This window comes from Nematostella vectensis, chromosome 8, assembly GCF_932526225.1.
Source record: "Nematostella vectensis chromosome 8, jaNemVect1.1, whole genome shotgun sequence".
NCBI classification, from domain to species: domain Eukaryota; kingdom Metazoa; phylum Cnidaria; class Anthozoa; order Actiniaria; family Edwardsiidae; genus Nematostella; species Nematostella vectensis.
Window position 1 is genome coordinate 7,449,881 of NC_064041.1, and position 17,671 is coordinate 7,467,551.

Sequence of the window (17,671 nt, forward strand, 5' to 3'; positions counted from 1 at the left end):
CCTACGCCATTATCATCATCATAATTACCAACACCTACGCCATTATCATCATCATAATTACCATTGTCATCATCATGATCATCGTCACTACCGCCATCATCAATATAGTAATCGGTACCACCACCGCCATCATCATCATAATTCTCATCACCATTATCATCATCATTACCACTGCCATCATCAGTATAATCATCGCCATCGACACCTCGACTATCATCGTTATCATCATCTTCAACTTCTTTTATCGCCTTTTTCTTCAAGATGTGGGTATCATTTCTTTTGTTTGCAATGGAATGGGACAGCTGTTGAATGCTCTTCAAGTCTTTATCAAGCATCTCAGTTGGCTGTGACGTTTCAACAGAAGACCGTAATGATTGCTCATCCTCAACAAATTCCGTATTAATCCTGGCATGGGAATATCGCTCTACAGATAATCTTGCAAGCACCACCATTTGCTTTTTAATTTCCTGTCGGTGAGATCTAACAATATAGGTCACGTGAACGATGACAAACAATAGAAATACGAAGGGGGCCGCCTCGAACGTGAAGTGCAGGAAGATGAAGTACCCTTCCTCGGCGTCCTTGCTGCCAATGGCCAGCGGTAATAGACTCAAGAACATGGGCAGAATCCAGGAAAAGGCAATCATGAGAAGTTCTCGACGAGTGTTTATCAGGCGACCGTATCTAAGCACAGGAAAAATAAGTTAGATAGAGCCTAGGCAGTAATCGATATCCGACCGCAGGTTGGCCTAGGGCCCCTCCCCCCAGCCACCTGAGAGCAGCCAAAAATACAATAAATGTATGAGAAATTATCTAAAAATACAGGAGGCAATGCCTTGAAAGGGCCTTTTGGTCCTCCTCTTGTTTAAAGATTTCAAAATATGCTTACAGCTAAGCAAACGCCGTCTGTGTTTCCGTGTTAAGAAGAGGGTTTTCTGGTATCGTATACGAATGATTTTCCTCCAAAGGGTGCCCTGCAAATGTCTTTAACAGATGAGTCTTGTAAATATTGATGGAAAACTACTCTCCAGCGCAGATCGTCGTTAAAGGTTTTCATGCTTTGAGAGGCTCACGTGATCATGCCGAGAGAAGAGTTTAGCAATATACTTTATGTAGTGATATTTTAGGAACTCGACATCGTGTGAAATTTAAGAATGGTTATGACATCCACGAAGTACGAGGGTTGTCCAACACTGTCTCACATTGGCCATTTCGAAATGGCCATTTGTCAAGCACTAGTGGCAATGGCCATATGGTAAAATAACACTGTGGCATAGAACTTAAGGGGAGGGGTGGTCCTATAGACCCATATTTAGCATATATACTGTCTATTCAGAATTAGAAGAACCAAGGCTTTAGGAATAGGGCTAATACAATCGTGGATATGGTGAGGGTGGTCCAACATACATATAGCAGACGGTCAACACTACAAGTACCATGGCCAAGTCATAGGGCTATGTGGCAAATGGTGGATATGGTGGAAAGTAGGGGGGGGTGGTGGTCAACCATACATATAGCAGACAGTTTACACCGCAAGTACCATGGCCAAGGAATAGGGCTATGTGGCAAATGGTGGATATGGTGGAAAGTAAGGGGGAGGGGTGGACCACCATACATAGCAGACAAGACGACACATAGCACTGCAAGTAGCATGGCCAAGGAATAGGGCTATGTGGCAAATGGTGGATATGGTGGAAAGTAAGGGGGAGGGGTGGACCACCATACATAGCAGACAAGACGACACATAGCACTGCAAGTAGCATGGCCAAGGGATAGGAGTATGTGGCAAATGGTGGATAATATGGTGAAAAGTAATGGGGAGGGGTGGACCACCATACATAGCAGACAAGACGACACATAGCACTGCAAGTAGCATGGCCAAGGGATAGGAGTATGTGGCAAATGGTGGATATGGTGAAAAGTAATGGGGAGGGGTGGACCACCATACATAGCAGACAAGACGACACATAGCACTGCAAGTAGCATGGCCAAGGGATAGGAGTATGTGGCAAATGGTGGTTATGGTGAAAAGTAAGGGGGAGGGGTGGACCACCATACCTATAGCAGGCAGTCAACACTGCAAGTACCATGACCAAGCCATAGGGCTATGTGGCAAATGGTGGATATGGTGGATATGGTGAAAAGTAAGGGGGAGGGGTGGTCCACCATACCTATAGCAGACACATAGCACTGCAAGTTGCATGTTCAAGGCATAGGGCTATGTGGCAAATGGTGGGTATGGTGGATTAGGTGAAAAGTAAGGGGGAGGGGTGGTCCACCATACATATAGCAGACACATAGCATTGCAAGTACCATGGCCAAGGGATAGGGTTATGTGGCAAATGGTGGATATGGTGAAAAGTAAGGGGGAGGGGTGGTCCACCATACATATAACAGACACATAGCACTGCAAGTACCATGGCCAAGGGATAGGGCTATGTGGCAAATGGTGGATATGGTGGATATGCTGAAAAGTAAGGGGGAGGGGTGGTCCACCATACATATAGCAGACACATAGCACTGCAAGTAAAATGGCCAAGGGATAGGGCTCTGTGGCAAATAGTGGATATGGTGGAAATGGTGGATATGGTGTAAAGCAAGGGGGAGGTGTGGTTCACCGTACATACAAGATGACACATAGCACTGCAAGTACCATGGCCAAGGCATAGGGCTTTGTGGCAAATGGATGCCCAATGATACCAATCAAAATGCTTCGTTTTGGCAAGTACGGCATCGCCCACTGGTTCCGTCTCGTAGGCCTTAGGCCTACTCGACCGCTGCGCAGACTGCTTTTTATAGTCTCAAATGGAAATGATAATAATGACACAAGGTAACATTTATAAGAAAATTAAACATTTGACAGGGATAAGATATTTCCTTTATATTTACCATGAGGTTATACAGTATTGAGTAAATGTTCTCAGCTAATAATTCTATCCAATGTCTCTAATAGACAATAACGAGTGACTTTCTATGTTTAACCACACTGACCACTGCTACAGATTTTTGGGCTTACATTAGTCATGGCCATGTCCTGATAACAATGGAGCTATACCTTTTATTGCATTTGCACTATTAGTCATAGTCCACTTTCTTGCTTGGAGTGCTAGACAGTAATCTATAGGTCTGTAGAACAATGATACATGCTTATACTTATATTTTCTAAACTCAACTGGAATAGAGACAGTCATTTTGGAGTAATCTGTTACAGCCAGCAATTGTCAATTAAATACGGCACACCAATTTATACCGATCGAAAGGCTTCGTTTTTGCAAGTATGGCTTCGCCACTGGTTTCATCTTTCAAAAAGACTTGAATTTCTATCCCCCGAGGCAAGAGATGCTGTAGGTATTTTTAACTATCCTAAGCCGCATCCCAGGAACTCTCAACACTCCATAACTTAAAACAAGCAAAAATTAGAGGCCTATGCTAGCGAGGAAGAGAACATGCAAACAAGATGAAAATGTAGCTATTTTTGCATATAAAAACTTTCCCCCTAGATCTATTGCCACTGTTTCAACGAGAACTTTATTTTACCTGGTGCTCTTTCGATGTCGTCAACTTCTGATTTTAGAAATTATCCAATTGTTTTAGTAAACTTTCAGGCGTAACTTTCTTCTGGTCGATTTTCTCAGCCTGGTCGTACGACGATTTGGGGACCCGGCGGTCTTTGCGGCCGCTCCCAAAGATTCTTACCGCTGATTAATTACTCGCGGCCGAAGTCTTCAAACCTAGGATTCATCTACGCATACATTCTGGCCTCTGCCACACATAATGTGTTTGGGCTAAGAAACTGCTATGTAGAAGTAGGTGGCCCTGGGATAAATTAAAGCAAATTTAAAAATTTTAAATCTAAATGACTTTTTCACACGAAAAAGCGTCTATAAGAATTTACGTATTTCTCGCTCTCGTGTATGCGAGTTTCAATTTTAATAAAAATACAAAAGCCCTTGCCGAAAACATTATTTTCGGTTTCCGTCATTTCGGTTATTTCCGCCTTTTTGTTCCCCTTGACCTAGCTTATATAACACCATGAATGTGAAAAATACTAGAATACTTGCGAACAAAAATGTTTTTAAAAAGTATTTGAATACTTCGGACTCGGGTTTCCTCCATTTAGGTAGTTTCCGCCGTTTTGTTGGCCGCGACTCTGGTATTTCCTAGTTATTGTTCTAGGCGACAGGAGCAAAAAATGGCAAAATTTAAATTATAAGGTTGTGTTAGCTTACATTTTGTTTATATTTTGCCTAGAGGTTCCTTGCATAATATAAACAAAATAAGCTTTAGTATTTTTTTGGTATATGATCCGTTCCTGAGTTATGATTGAGCAAAGTTGCCATTGATCATGAAAAAAGTAGCAATTTTGCCCCAATTGGGCAATTTCAGACAAATCGAGAGTCTTACAATTTGCAATATCTCAAGAACAGATTATCTACCAAAAAATGCTAAAGCTTATTTTCTTTTATATTACACAAGGAATATCTATTCAAAAAACCAAGCGAATATAAGCTAACACGACCTTAAGATTTGATCGTTGCCATTTTTTGCCCCTTAGGCAAGTTTACGAGCCGTCACACCTATTCCGGGAAATATTTATGATCCAAACTATCGTGTTACCATTATTGCCTTATTAGAAGAGCCTTCTTTTTCTTTTTTCTACTAAACTACGATTTCCATTAGTACATAAGGACGGTTTGAAAAAAAAATAATAAAAACTAAGCAGCGCCTTAATATGTTATATGTTGTGTCGTTTGAATCGCGAAACAGCATGGTTCAAAAGGACATTCTTAAAAAAAACGAGGCAACACAACAATATCATTTTCACTTGTCATTTCAAAAATTTTCACAAAGAAGGTTTGAACAAAATGACATTCTTAAAAACGAGGTAAAACATCAATATTATTTGTTGTTCTATTCGCACGTCGAAACAGCACGATTAGAATAGGTTGTTTCCGCCTTTTTGTTCGCCGTGGCTTTTTAGTATTACCTTTCAAACCTTTATACTGTTCCATGCACTTTTACAAGCTATCGCACCTAGACAACTGACAAAAAAGTGACTGCTTGGGTTATCATTAACTACGATTTTCCTAGCGCATATAGACAGTGTATAGACGGTTTGAAAAAAAAGGCTTTCTTAGAAAAACGAGGCAACGCATGCATCAATAATATTTGTGGTTGTGAATTTCGCTCTCGAAACAGCACGGTTGAAAAGGGCATCCGTTAAAAGAACGAGGCACACAGCAATATCATAATCCTCTCGGAGACCTAGCGATGCTTCCAAAGGAATTTACCATTTTAGTAAGTTGCATGGGACTCAATGGGCTTAATTTATAAGATAAATCATTTGAGTGGGAAGATATAACACAGTTTGTCTTAAAGGCGATATCATTAAATTCTATATTGATATTTTAGAAAATAAACAGGATATTAATTGAAAAGCCAGCTTCGGTTGACATTCTAAGGTGAGAACTTCTAACGAAATCCACCATAATCCACCATTTGTCATAGGTACTTAGAGTGCCGAGTATCTGCTAAGTATGGGGGACCACATTTCCCCCTTGCTTTTCACCATATCCACCATTTGCCACATAGCCCTATGCCTTGACCATGCAACTTGCAGTGCTAGGTGTCTGCTATGTATGGTGGACCACCCCTCCCCCTTACTTTTCACCATATCCACCATTTCCACCATATCCGCCATTTGCCACATAGCCCTATGCCTTGACCATGCAACTTGCAGTACTATGTGTCTGCTATGTATGATAGACCACCCCACCCCCTAACTTTTTTCCATATCCACCATATCCACAATTTGTCACATAGCCCTATCCCTTGGCCATTTTACTTGCAGTGCTATGTGTCTGCTATGTATGGTGGACCACCCTTCCCCCTAACTTTTCACCATATCCACCATTTCCACCATTTGCCACATAGCCCTATGACTTGGCCATGGTACTTGTAGTGTTGACTGTCTGCTATATGTATGGTGGACCACCCCTCCCCCTTACTTTTCACCATATCCACCATTTCCACCATATCCGCCATTTGCCACATAGCACTATGCCTTGGCCATGGTACTTGCAGTGTTGACTGTCTGCTATATGTATGGTGAACCACCCCTCCCCATTACTTTTCACCATATCCACCATTTGCCACATAACCCTATGCCTTGGTCATGGTACTTGCAGTGTTGACTGTCTGCTATGTATGATAGACCACTCCACCCCCTAACTTTTTACCATATCCACCATATCCACCATTGGTCACATAGCCCTATTCCTTGACCGTGGTACAGTGTTGACTGTTTGCTATATGTATGGTGGACCACCCCTCCCTTTTACTTTTCATAACTGTTGCCATAGCTTTGTCCCTTAGCCCAGATACTTGCAGTGCTAAATGACTTTTATGTATTGATCTCCGTGTTATCAGATACTTGCAGTGCTATAAAAACTGTAATGTTATTGATTTATAGGACCATCCCTCCCCCTGAAAGCCACATCCTACTGCATTATATTACCATTTGGCCTAGCGCTTGACAAATGGCCATTCCAAATGACAAATGGCCAATGTGAGACAGTGTTGGACAGTATTGCGAAGTACTAGCCTAAAGTACTAAATTACTATGTCTCGAATGACAGAACTGAAAACCCGGGATTCCGCATACATTTGAAGGTGAAGTTCTAGGTGTAAAGGTGTAATTCTAAGAGGTTTATTTTGCAATGCGAGTCTCGTATTTCGAAACGATCGATCAATTCGTGGAGCACGGGAGAAGAGAGGGTGGGAGGGTAGGCATAGGGATGGTCGACAAAGGAGGCTGCAAAGGAGCTTACTAAAAATACCTTCAACACCAAAAATTGCTACCCTAAAAATTACCCCTAAAAATACCAAAAGGCAGATCCCATTGTATCCCATTCTATAACAAAACCTCGAATGACAAACTGCCATCAGGTCATGAAAAATTAGATAATCTAGCAAACGTAGCGCCTCTTTTTGCGAACCCCTAAACATACCATTTCTAATATAAAAACCTATTTTCTCTTTCAGATACCTTATAGAAAATACCAGAGGCCCGACTTTGACCTCTAAAATTACGACTATCATCCATCCACCCTTTTTGCAACCTTGCCTATTTTATATATACAGGAGGTGACGGAAGAATTCTCAGCGGCTAAAACAGCTTAGAATGGCAATTGTATCAGCCGGATTTGTAACAATTTGTAACGGGATATGGAACAACAAAAGATTTAGCGAAATCCATAGGTTGTTACAAATCCGATTGGTTTTTGGTACAAATTCCGGTTGAGTAGTTTGTTACATATTCGGCTGATTTTTGTTACAAATCCGGTTGTTGTTACATATCCCATTGATTGTTACAAATTGAGCAGCAGCAGAGTTTAGTACACCGATTGTATACCGTCACCAGTCTTCTTTTTATTTATTTTGAAGTGAGAATATTTATCTTAACAAGATTTGTTCCCCATGCAAACTCCGTAATAGACCTTATCTTCACTCGTCGTGACGTGAGTCTGGGGTCTGGACTACCTGTGTATACCAAAGCGTTTGTTTTTGAGGATGATTTAGTTTTCGTGACCATTTCTCACATACCGATGTGGTTGATTGTTAATAGCTTTTCTTTTTGACTGCCTTTCTCTAGAAATAACTAATCGATATATATGCTAATGAAGTTTCAATTCTCCACACTACTCTTTATTCAATCAGGGTTAAATTTGAAAGATCAAAATAATGAAAAAAACATTTGACTTTTGTCAATCTCTAATACGTCCCTGCGGCTGGGGATGTATGTCGCTTATTCTGTTATTGCCTCGGCTCCCAGTAACTCTTATATGGAGGTTTTGTTGTTTATGGCAAGTATTTAGGTATTTTAGCCCCCGAGGGTGGAGTTCTTGATATAGAGATTTTATTTAATATGCATGCAAGTATTCGGTTTCAAGAGTCGTGTTCTTGATATTGAGGTTTTATTTTAATGCAAGTATTCGGCCTGGCGAGGGTATTGTTCGTGTTTGTATTGCATGCGTACATGCAGGTATAATTTAGGTATTAAAAGCCTCACCTGAAAGGGAACACAATATAGATGTATCTATCAACGATGAGCACCATCGCTGTAGCAATCGACGTGTTGAATAACGCACTGTACATCGGCAACTTAAAACGCCAATCACAGCCACCTAACTGCTGGCAAGCAAACAGTGACGGAAAGAATCCAATCCCCACGCACAAGTCAGCTATAGCCATGGAAACCGCAAACCAATAATGGGTGATCCCAAGGCGCGAGCGTTTTACGAGGAAGATGAAGAAGACATTGACGAAGACTGTGAGAACCGTTATCAGCCAAAGCACGATGACTACTTGGAGAGGGAAGGGAATGGAAACGTGGATGGGTAGATCGTGAGTTCTGGATTTGTTTGTCATTATGCCGACAGTAAGTAGAGTGAAAAAGGTATGCGCATAACATGTAGTTTTCTTGAGATGGACAGAGAGCTATAGAAATTATATAGAGGTCTGTTGATAACCAGCGGTCACTGTAAAGTTGAACATGCGTGGTGCTTGCGAGTTTTTCTTGTGAGCTTTAGCTTCAGTCTTCTCGTTGTTGCACCCTCCGTCCTTGGTTAGAAGCTATCAAATGAAAGTAAAGATAAAGTAGCTAGAAAAATCGTAACTCATTCAGACCCGATGAACCGAGGGGGGGGGGGGGGGGTGCAGGGGGCTGCACAATGGCCAAAGGTCCACTTCCGGTTCTCAATAAACGTGCTATTCTTAGACAAAACTATAAAGCATAAGCTAGATCACTCCTGTATGACATCAATCCATAATTGAGACTTTTTTGTAGCCAAATCCGTGGAGATACTGCAAAGGCATACAAAAATCCCTTTTTGCTCTTTTGTTCTTTCGGAAGTGGTCAGGTTTTTATCAGAAAACTCCCTCCCTTCTTCCACTTTTTTGGATTTCGCCCCACCCCCTCCCACCCCTTCCCTCCTCCCCTAAGAATAATCCTCGGTAAGGGATTATATATAAAATAGTATTTATAATTATATACGAATATTATGAAGGGAGGTTATAGATTTGAATTTGTTATTTTTAGGCGAGCCAGTATCCTCCTTTTGGGGGAGGGGGAATGATGGGAACATGAATCCAGGAGCGTACACAGGCCGCCAAAAGTAGTCATTTCGTATTGAAGGGTCTTGCAATATCATCGTTTTTCCCATATACGTATACCTATGACTTGATGAAGCAGGCGGCGGTGTAAGGGGAAGAGATGTTGCGACTGGCAGACGGTGACACAAGAGGCCGCTAGCGGGGATCAAATACTTCCCTTTTAAAGCTTTAAGAAAAACAAGGGCATTATATCTAAAGAGCTTAAAGTTATATGTAATTAATTATGAGCAGAATTTCCAGTATTTTCCGAGCGGTGCCGGCAGGTGTCGTTAAGTAATTAGTCATTTTACAAGCTAGAGTAGCTTATCCTAACAGATTTTAGGATTGTTGATTTGTTGATACACTCTTAGGCTAAGTTCAAACGTCTTATTATCCACGAGCCGTATTCAAGGCAAATTAATGCAAACGAACCAGGTGCATTGTATTTTCATGGAAAATACGACGTTTATTGACGACCTTATTACTTTATGAAATCTCAGGCTGGACGTTATTGTAATAAAAAAAGGTTCTTATAAAAAAGAGTCTACGTAAACGCTCTTCGAACTTAAGGTTTGTTCTTGAGTAATAAATGAATAATAATTTGAATAATGAATTTCAACAACGTTAGTTTGCATAATTTCACCAGATGGTGACTTATAGATTGTCAATATGGCAGGTAATACGAATAGCAATAAAACGAATGAGAAAGTCGCCAAATACACACCAGTACTTTTACTTCGCCCTTTCTGTAACATTATTGCTTATATATGTTATTTTCTATTATTTTAAAATAACTATGAAAAGCTAAAGCTATAATGAAATATTGCACTTAGTTCTGCATGATTGAAGATTAAAAATATAATTTTAGAAAGGAACTGCCTAGCTTCAATTCTATACGCTTTATTCATATAGTATCTTTAATTCAATTCCATTTTCTAAAGGAAATACATTACAGCCTTAGATTTCGAAAAGTTTCTCAATTATAAGTTATTCACCTTTACTTTTTTGTGCGTAGCTAGTTGTTTCTAAAGTACTAAATTTGCTGTAAGGTTGTTAAAGGAGTTGTGATCTAATTTTGGCAACATATACTCACTTTTGAAAGGTTTGTTTAGCTCGTTTCAATCCCCCTTCAGCAGAAACGAAACACTTCTTTAGCCTCCGTTGAATGTAAAATGTTAGTCTAAAATCCCGCCACATAGGCTTTCAAGACCAATATAAATGAGTTATTAAAAACCTTGTCGGACGGCTACAAGAAGAGTCATCGCGCTAGTTAGAACTGATTGTAACGCAATATCGTTCTTAACCATCCCAGGGGGAGGTACAAACACATTACAGCAAGTAACGACTTCTAAACTCAAAAACTGCCAAAACCTCATGTGACTGTTGTTGCTTAAGGTGAAAAGGAAGAAAGGAAAACCAATAGAGCAGAATGGGAATGTTAAAACTAGACAGAAATCTATTTATAATACTATTTTTCCGCTACACAAATATGATGATCACTTCGCTTTGACGGAAATTTAATAAGTTTGATTGCATAAGCGGTACCATTTCCTTTTGAAATTTAATTCATCTTTGATCGAAATCTTCGATCGATGGAGAAAATATTTTCACTTTATATACACTGTAACGAACGTACCATAGTCGATATTTAATTCTTAAAATTCCTTTTCCTGTTTTGGTTTGTTTCGTAAGGACCTATCCAAAATTATGTATTATTTAACTTTTCGTATCAATAAACTCGCTTCATTTTTGGTCGGCGTTTTCTTTAAAGGTAAAGGTGGTCTATCCATTATTTCGATAAACCAAATAAACTCTTTGATTTATAAGAACGTCTAATTTTCAGTTGAGCCTGGGCCGTTCTTATTTTTGGAGCATTTTAAGGCTGAAAATGTTCTTAACAAGGTTCTTAAATTTTAGTGCTTATAGAATATAGTACATAAAAAATTATTAGAAGGAGAATTACACAAATGATAAATAGCAATATAATATTTGAGGTTGTTATTAATGAACACAATTTAACACTGCATTTTGGAACACATAAGACTAAAAAAGCAATAATGTTGCTGCTATCTGAACCTCGGCATGTTCTTGGCATGTTCACCAATTTTAAAAAATTTGGTGATATGTTAGCCTGGACGTTCTTATAAAAAAGGCTCTTATGAAATAAAAATAGTGTTTTACAGCTTAACATAGAATATTTGTGATGTCAAAGACATACTACTGTAATATCACAGTAATATCTCTTTGTGTTACTGGTAATAAGAGGTTTAACACTAAAAAAAATCCGTAAAAATTAGTAAGTACCTACAAGGCCGGTTAGATCTGCTTACCTAATTATTACCGTTCGAAGGCCAAAAAAACTGGACGATTATGGCAAATGAAATAATGGCACAGTTTTCCATGAAATGATAGCATTTGATTTGAAAATGTCAAATGTTTCCGGTTTAAATCCGTAATAGATCTTTGCAGCTTTGTGGATCACGATCCTTTGATGCCTAGTTTGCATAACTTGTTTTGGCAACGGTTCAGTCACCATCTTTCATCCTAGCAAAATACCAAGTGTGCGAAAGCATCCACTTTCATCAGCTGATTTGGAAAACAATTTCAAATTTATGATTGATCTTGGCAAACGAAAGATGTTTTTTTTAGATTTAACATCTAGAAATTAACTCATGGTTTCTTTCAATAATATCTGCTTTCCCAGCAGGCAGTGGTTGGGCATAAATGAAAAAGTAAACCAAAAAGTGCACAACACCTATGCACAACACCCATGCACAACACCCATGCACAACACCCATGCACAACACCTATGCACAACACCCATGCACAACACCCATGCACAACACCCATGCACAACACCCATGCACAACACCCATGCACAACACCCATGCACAACACCCATGCACAACACCTATGCACAACACCCATGCACAACACCCATGCACAACACCTATGCACAACACCCATGCACAACACCCATGCACAACACCCATGCACAACGCCTACGCACAACAGCCATGCACAACACCCATGCACAACACCTATGCACAACACCCATGCACAACACCCATGCACAACACCTATGCACAACACCCGTGCACAACACCCATGCACAACACCTATGCACAACACCCATGCACAACACCCATGCACAACACCTATGCACAACACCCATGCACAACACCTATGCACAACACCCATGCACAACACCCATGCACAACACCTATGCACAACACCCATGCACAACACCTATGCACAACACCCATGCACAACACCTATGCACAACACCCATGCACAACACCCATGCACAACACCTATGCACAACACCCATGCACAACACCCATGCACAACACCCATGCACAACACCCATGCACAACACCTAATGCTTTGATTTCCACCAGCTTATTGAAGTGTGACTCTCACCTGTAAACAGACCGTTGAGTTTTCAAATGTACTAGCAATTAGCAAGGAGCGGTTGGCTATCAATAAATATGTGAATTTTATCACTTTTGATGTCGTCCGGGCCCTTTATACCTCTACAAAAAATGCTTGGCGAATTCAACATTTCAAAATGTCATTTTCCAAATGTATTGCTTGCCTTAATCCACAAGTGGAAGTGGAAGCTTATGGCCGTAAATCTTCAAATTATTGGGGGGGGGGGAGGCACATTAAAAAAACAATTAGGGGCACAGCCACGCCCCTACTGGTCATTTTCTTATAATTTTTGATTTTTTTTTTTGGGGGGGGGGGGGGGCACGTGCCCCCAGTGCCCCACCCCCTGGTACGGCCCTGACGCTCTCTCACAGTTAGTATTCTTCAAAATGGCGGCTGGCAGAAGACATTCTGTTGCCATGCGACCTTTTATTCAGAAGCTGAATACAGCAAACCTTTTAGCTAAAATGTTCACATTTACAAAGAAAATTCTTCTGGAGGCTTGCCCACTTCTAAGCGACTTAAAGCAATCCCATGAGCCTCATCGGGGTTGGGACTTGAAGCAGTTTTCTTTACCGCGTCCACGTGACCTTCTTTGGCCCGTCTCGCTATATCCGGGTCCAGTCCCCTGTTTCTCACAGATGCCAGCCTGGCTTTTCGTCTTTGCTTCGTCTCGTGACTAACGCGTGCTCTTCTAAAGCTACCGCTGACTAGCATGTACCCCCCTATCAGCCAGCTGAGAACCGAACCCCAGAACATCAGTGCGTAAACGATGAGCCAAACCCAAATAAACTCCATAATTACGGCTCTCAAAATGCCGAGGATTCAATGCATTTATGAATAATAGAAATTAGAGCCTTAGTATAATGACTTTTTCTTCTTAGCAGAAATACTTTTTTCCATATCGCGCATTCCTTTTACTTCTTTTATCAAATAGTATCTCTTGAGATTTGCCTCTTCTCTTTCTCTGCAGTTACTCAATGGCCCCGTGTAGTGAATTCTTCTTGTCTCCCCTTTGTGTTACTCGCTTGCTCTGACAATTCTTGTGTCTTGTGTTCAATGTGTGCAATTCTTTCAGTACACACACAATCCAAATACACCCACCAAAACCCGATCCTTTTCTCCTGATACGGATTCAAAAGACTGTTTTCTTGTAGACAAGAGTTATTGTTATTCAAGGAATCGTCGCTTATGCCGGAATTATTCCTGTTTCCAGCTGAGATGGTTTCCAGGCGAAGCATGACTTTGCTTAGATCGCTGTCAGTCAAACTATGGTAACGCTATTCCTGATTATTTCTTCTCCATTACGATGGGATACCTGTGCTAAGTCACGCGCAGTGAATGCCACGCGGTAGGAGGGTCCTTTGATGAGTGCCCGCAAAGGCCACTGGGTATGACTTTATTCAAATTTTCTGTAACGAATCTAGGTTTCCTGTGATTAGGTAGGTCATCTAGGAACAAATAAAACTTTTCCATCTGCAATTTTCACTTTTATATTAGAATAGCTTCTTTTCATTAATATCATAAGTTTAGGGCTCTGTGAGCTTTCAACAAACAAAAACTAGCTACCAATATTTGAGCATAAAATTTTAGAGATGCAAATTCACGGTTGGTAAGGTTTTATTGTTTGACAACAACAGCAACAGCCGACGTTTCTTTTGCCATTATTGTAATAGACTCCGGCTTTATGATTCCTTTTCAGTTGACTATAGAACTATTCACAGATAATCCGACTCTCCCAACTCAAACAGTAGATGTGTAATGGGATGAAGTTATTCGAAAAGATTCACAGAATCGAGTAGAACCGCTGAAATTAAAAGGTATGATTTGTGTAAATGTAAATATACGCTTTATTTGGTTTACTAGGTACGAAAACCATCGTTTAGAATACGCATCAGATAATCATCAGAAAGAGTTTTTATTTATATGTTTTCGATCACTTGGAATAAAGGCCTAGATCGGGTCGCATTATCGTGTAGCTGTAGAAAAGTTCAACGGAAAATGCGATGTTAGCGTTAGTTTATTGCACACGAGATTGATTAAGAGGCTCGACCCCGCCGTTTACTGTAGAGCAGCAATATGGTCGAACTTCAACCGAACCAGAACAGTGCGAGTACAGTACGCCGTTGATCTACAACGGGTGAGAAAACTTTAGAGAAAATTAATGAAAAGGCACTCATCTATACCTTAACGACGATTTTAATGTCCTTTACCCCTCCCCCTCCCCCACGAAACATTGTTGTCTACGTTCACCTTTCATTTACGGACATTTTAAAACCAATATTGTCCAGGGGGGGGGGGGGGGGATCGGACCAAAGTGGGTTCAGCTGAACTTCATTACATGGACAGTACCGCAATCGGTCAAATAAATTAATAACCTATATAAACGATTTATACGATATTTTCAAATAATTATTTAACAGCTGTGTCAGAAGAGTTTTATAAAGGGTAGCGGATTAATTGGTCTAGAATTTAGTACTTTATTTGTTATTTTATACAAAGGAAAGCGCATGTTTTTTTTCCTTTTTTTCACTCAAAGCGGGGTGCCTATCCACAAATAGAAATTGTTTCATGTGTCCCCCCACCCCCACCCCCTTCTTACCCGCCCCTGTCGGTAATGCTTGCGTTAGGCTCTCGTCAATAAACGACTGAATTTGCTAAGAAAAAATGTGAATAAATGCAAACAGCATTCTGTTTCGCAAAGACCTCTGGTTGTCACTTCACTCCTAAACAAGACTGATGTTTGGCGCGTTTTGTGTTGATCAGGTGCTTATGATGTCGCACTTCCTGTCGAGATGTGTGGTTTACGTCACCATCATGCTACACACTCAAATATTTGTCGGTAAGATGAATAACATGCTTTTTTCTCTTTCTCTTCCAAACTGAACTTGTATGAACTTTATATGATTTTATTTTCATTTTACTTTTAGTAGACTGCAGATCATGCCTAGAGTGCAACTCTAAACAAGGGAACTGCTCCGAGAGCACGACATCACACGCCATCCAAGGGCAGTGCAGCCGACAATTCAACTACTGCAGCGTGTACAAGACCACTAACAGCTCCGGACACACAACGGAATTCAGCCGAGGATGTATCGATTGCTTTGGTCAGAATACGTATACGCACGATAATTTATTGACTAATAAATGGACAAGATATGGCGTGACGTACTGTCTGATGTGCTGTGACAGCACGGACTTTTGTAATACCTTTATCGGTGACCCTTGTATTCCGAACGCGGCCGGAATTATCAGGGTCGACAGTTGTAGTTTATTTTTGGCTATTTTCGTCGCTTCACTTTTGTCATGAAATGAATTATAGAAGAATCTTAATTAAAGGAAATTTTGTGCCTTGTGTCGCTAAAAGTTGACATCAAAGGACGCAATAACTGAAAATACAGGGAACAAAGTACTTCATTGAACAATTGTACCACATCGCCGATTCTTATATTTTTTTGTTTGTGAAATCTGCACATCTCCACAGCAAATCCTGGCTTAGGTGATAAATTATGATATCATGTTTTTTAAGTAGCAATTAAGTATCGCAAACTTAATTGAAGGGTGGCTCAATAGACGCAATTTTTCGAACACCCACACCACGGCTGTACGTTCATATCCAATGACCCTAACCCCCCAATACACCACAACCCCTGACCTTACTTAACCCCCTATATAGCACTACCCCTGACTCTAACCCCCTATTTAGCACTACCCCTGACCCTAGCCTCCTATTTAGCACTACCCCTGACCCTAGCCTCTTATATAGCACTACCCCTGACCCTAACCCCCTATACAGCACTACCCCTGACCCTAACCCCCTATTTAGCACTACCCCTGACCCTAACCCCCTATATAGCACTACCCCTGACCCTACCCCCCTATATAGCACTACCCCTGACCCTACCCCCCTATATAGCACTACCCCTGACCCTAACCCCCTATTTAGCACTACCCCTGACCCTAGCGTCCTATTTAGCACTACCCCTGACCCTAGCCCCCTATATAGCACTACCCCTGACCCTACCCCCCTATATAGCACTACCCCTGACCCTAACCCCCTATATAGCACTACCCCTGACCCTAACCCCCTATATAGCACTACCCCTGACCCTAACCCCCTATTTAGCACTACCCCTGACCCTAACCCCCTATTTAGCACTACCCCTGACCCTAACCCCCTATATAGCACTACCCCTGACCCTACCCCCCTATATAGCACTACCCCTGACCCTAACCCCCTATATAGCACCACCCCTGACCCTAACCCCCTATATAGCACCACCCCTGACCCTAACCCCCTATTTAGTACTACCCCTGACCCTAACCCCCTATTTAGCACTACCCCTGACCCTAACCCCCTATTTAGCATTACCCCTGACCCTAACCCCCTATTTAGCACTACCCCTGACCCTAACCCCCTATATAGCACCACCCCTGACCCTACCCCCCTATATAGCACTACCCCTGACCCTACCCCCCTATATAGCACTACCCCTGACCCTAACCCCCTATATAGCACCACCCCTGACCCTAACCCCCTATATAGCACTACCCCTGACCCTAACCCCCTATATAGCACTACCCCTGACCCTAACCCCCTATATAGCACTACCCCTGACCCTAACCCCCGATTTACCACTACCCCTGACCCTAACCTCCTATATAGCACTACCCCTGACCCTACCCCCCTATATAGCACTACCCTTGACCCTAACCCCCTATATAGCAAAGTTTTACAAAGTTTCAGAAAAAATGCTGCTTAGTTCTTTTCAACATTTTTTCAATATTATTTTTTTGATTGGACATTTAACGCAAATAGGTAATATGCAAAGTGTATTATTAAAATTATGATGCAATGAAAGAGGGATTATGTAAACCGGTCCACAGTGCTACTTAGAAAAACAACATGACTGATAGCCAAAGCCTGGCAGGCTAGTAAGGGAACACTCGCTTATTGCCTCTAATAATGAGTTCATCGTCACTCGAGGACTCCGCCATTTTGAATAATCATGTAGTAAAGAACGCTGACCAACTAAACTGCCTCTTGGTCAAACCATAGATTGAGCAATGACCATTAATATTACCA

At 41.1% G+C, this 17,671-nt stretch overlaps 1 protein-coding gene and 1 long non-coding RNA gene across 2 annotated transcripts; one reads left to right on the forward strand and one right to left on the reverse strand.

Moving 5' to 3' along the window:
- Positions 1 to 2,721: 2,721 nt before the first annotated feature.
- LOC116619772 lies at positions 2,722 to 3,889 on the reverse strand. Its single transcript, XR_004296854.2, has 2 exons — positions 3,538 to 3,889; positions 2,722 to 3,126 (listed from the first exon to the last, which is right to left on the reverse strand). It is a non-coding gene; the product is annotated as an uncharacterized LOC116619772 (long non-coding RNA).
- A 10,654-nt stretch (positions 3,890 to 14,543) lies between these two features.
- LOC116619771 lies at positions 14,544 to 15,981 on the forward strand. The gene is made up of 3 exons (XM_048731695.1): positions 14,544 to 14,725; positions 15,352 to 15,427; positions 15,516 to 15,981. Exons 2-3 carry the CDS (start codon positions 15,358 to 15,360, stop codon positions 15,893 to 15,895), a joined length of 450 nt encoding a protein of 149 aa, XP_048587652.1. The 5' UTR covers positions 14,544 to 14,725; positions 15,352 to 15,357; the 3' UTR covers positions 15,896 to 15,981.
- Positions 15,982 to 17,671: the final 1,690 nt, after the last annotated feature.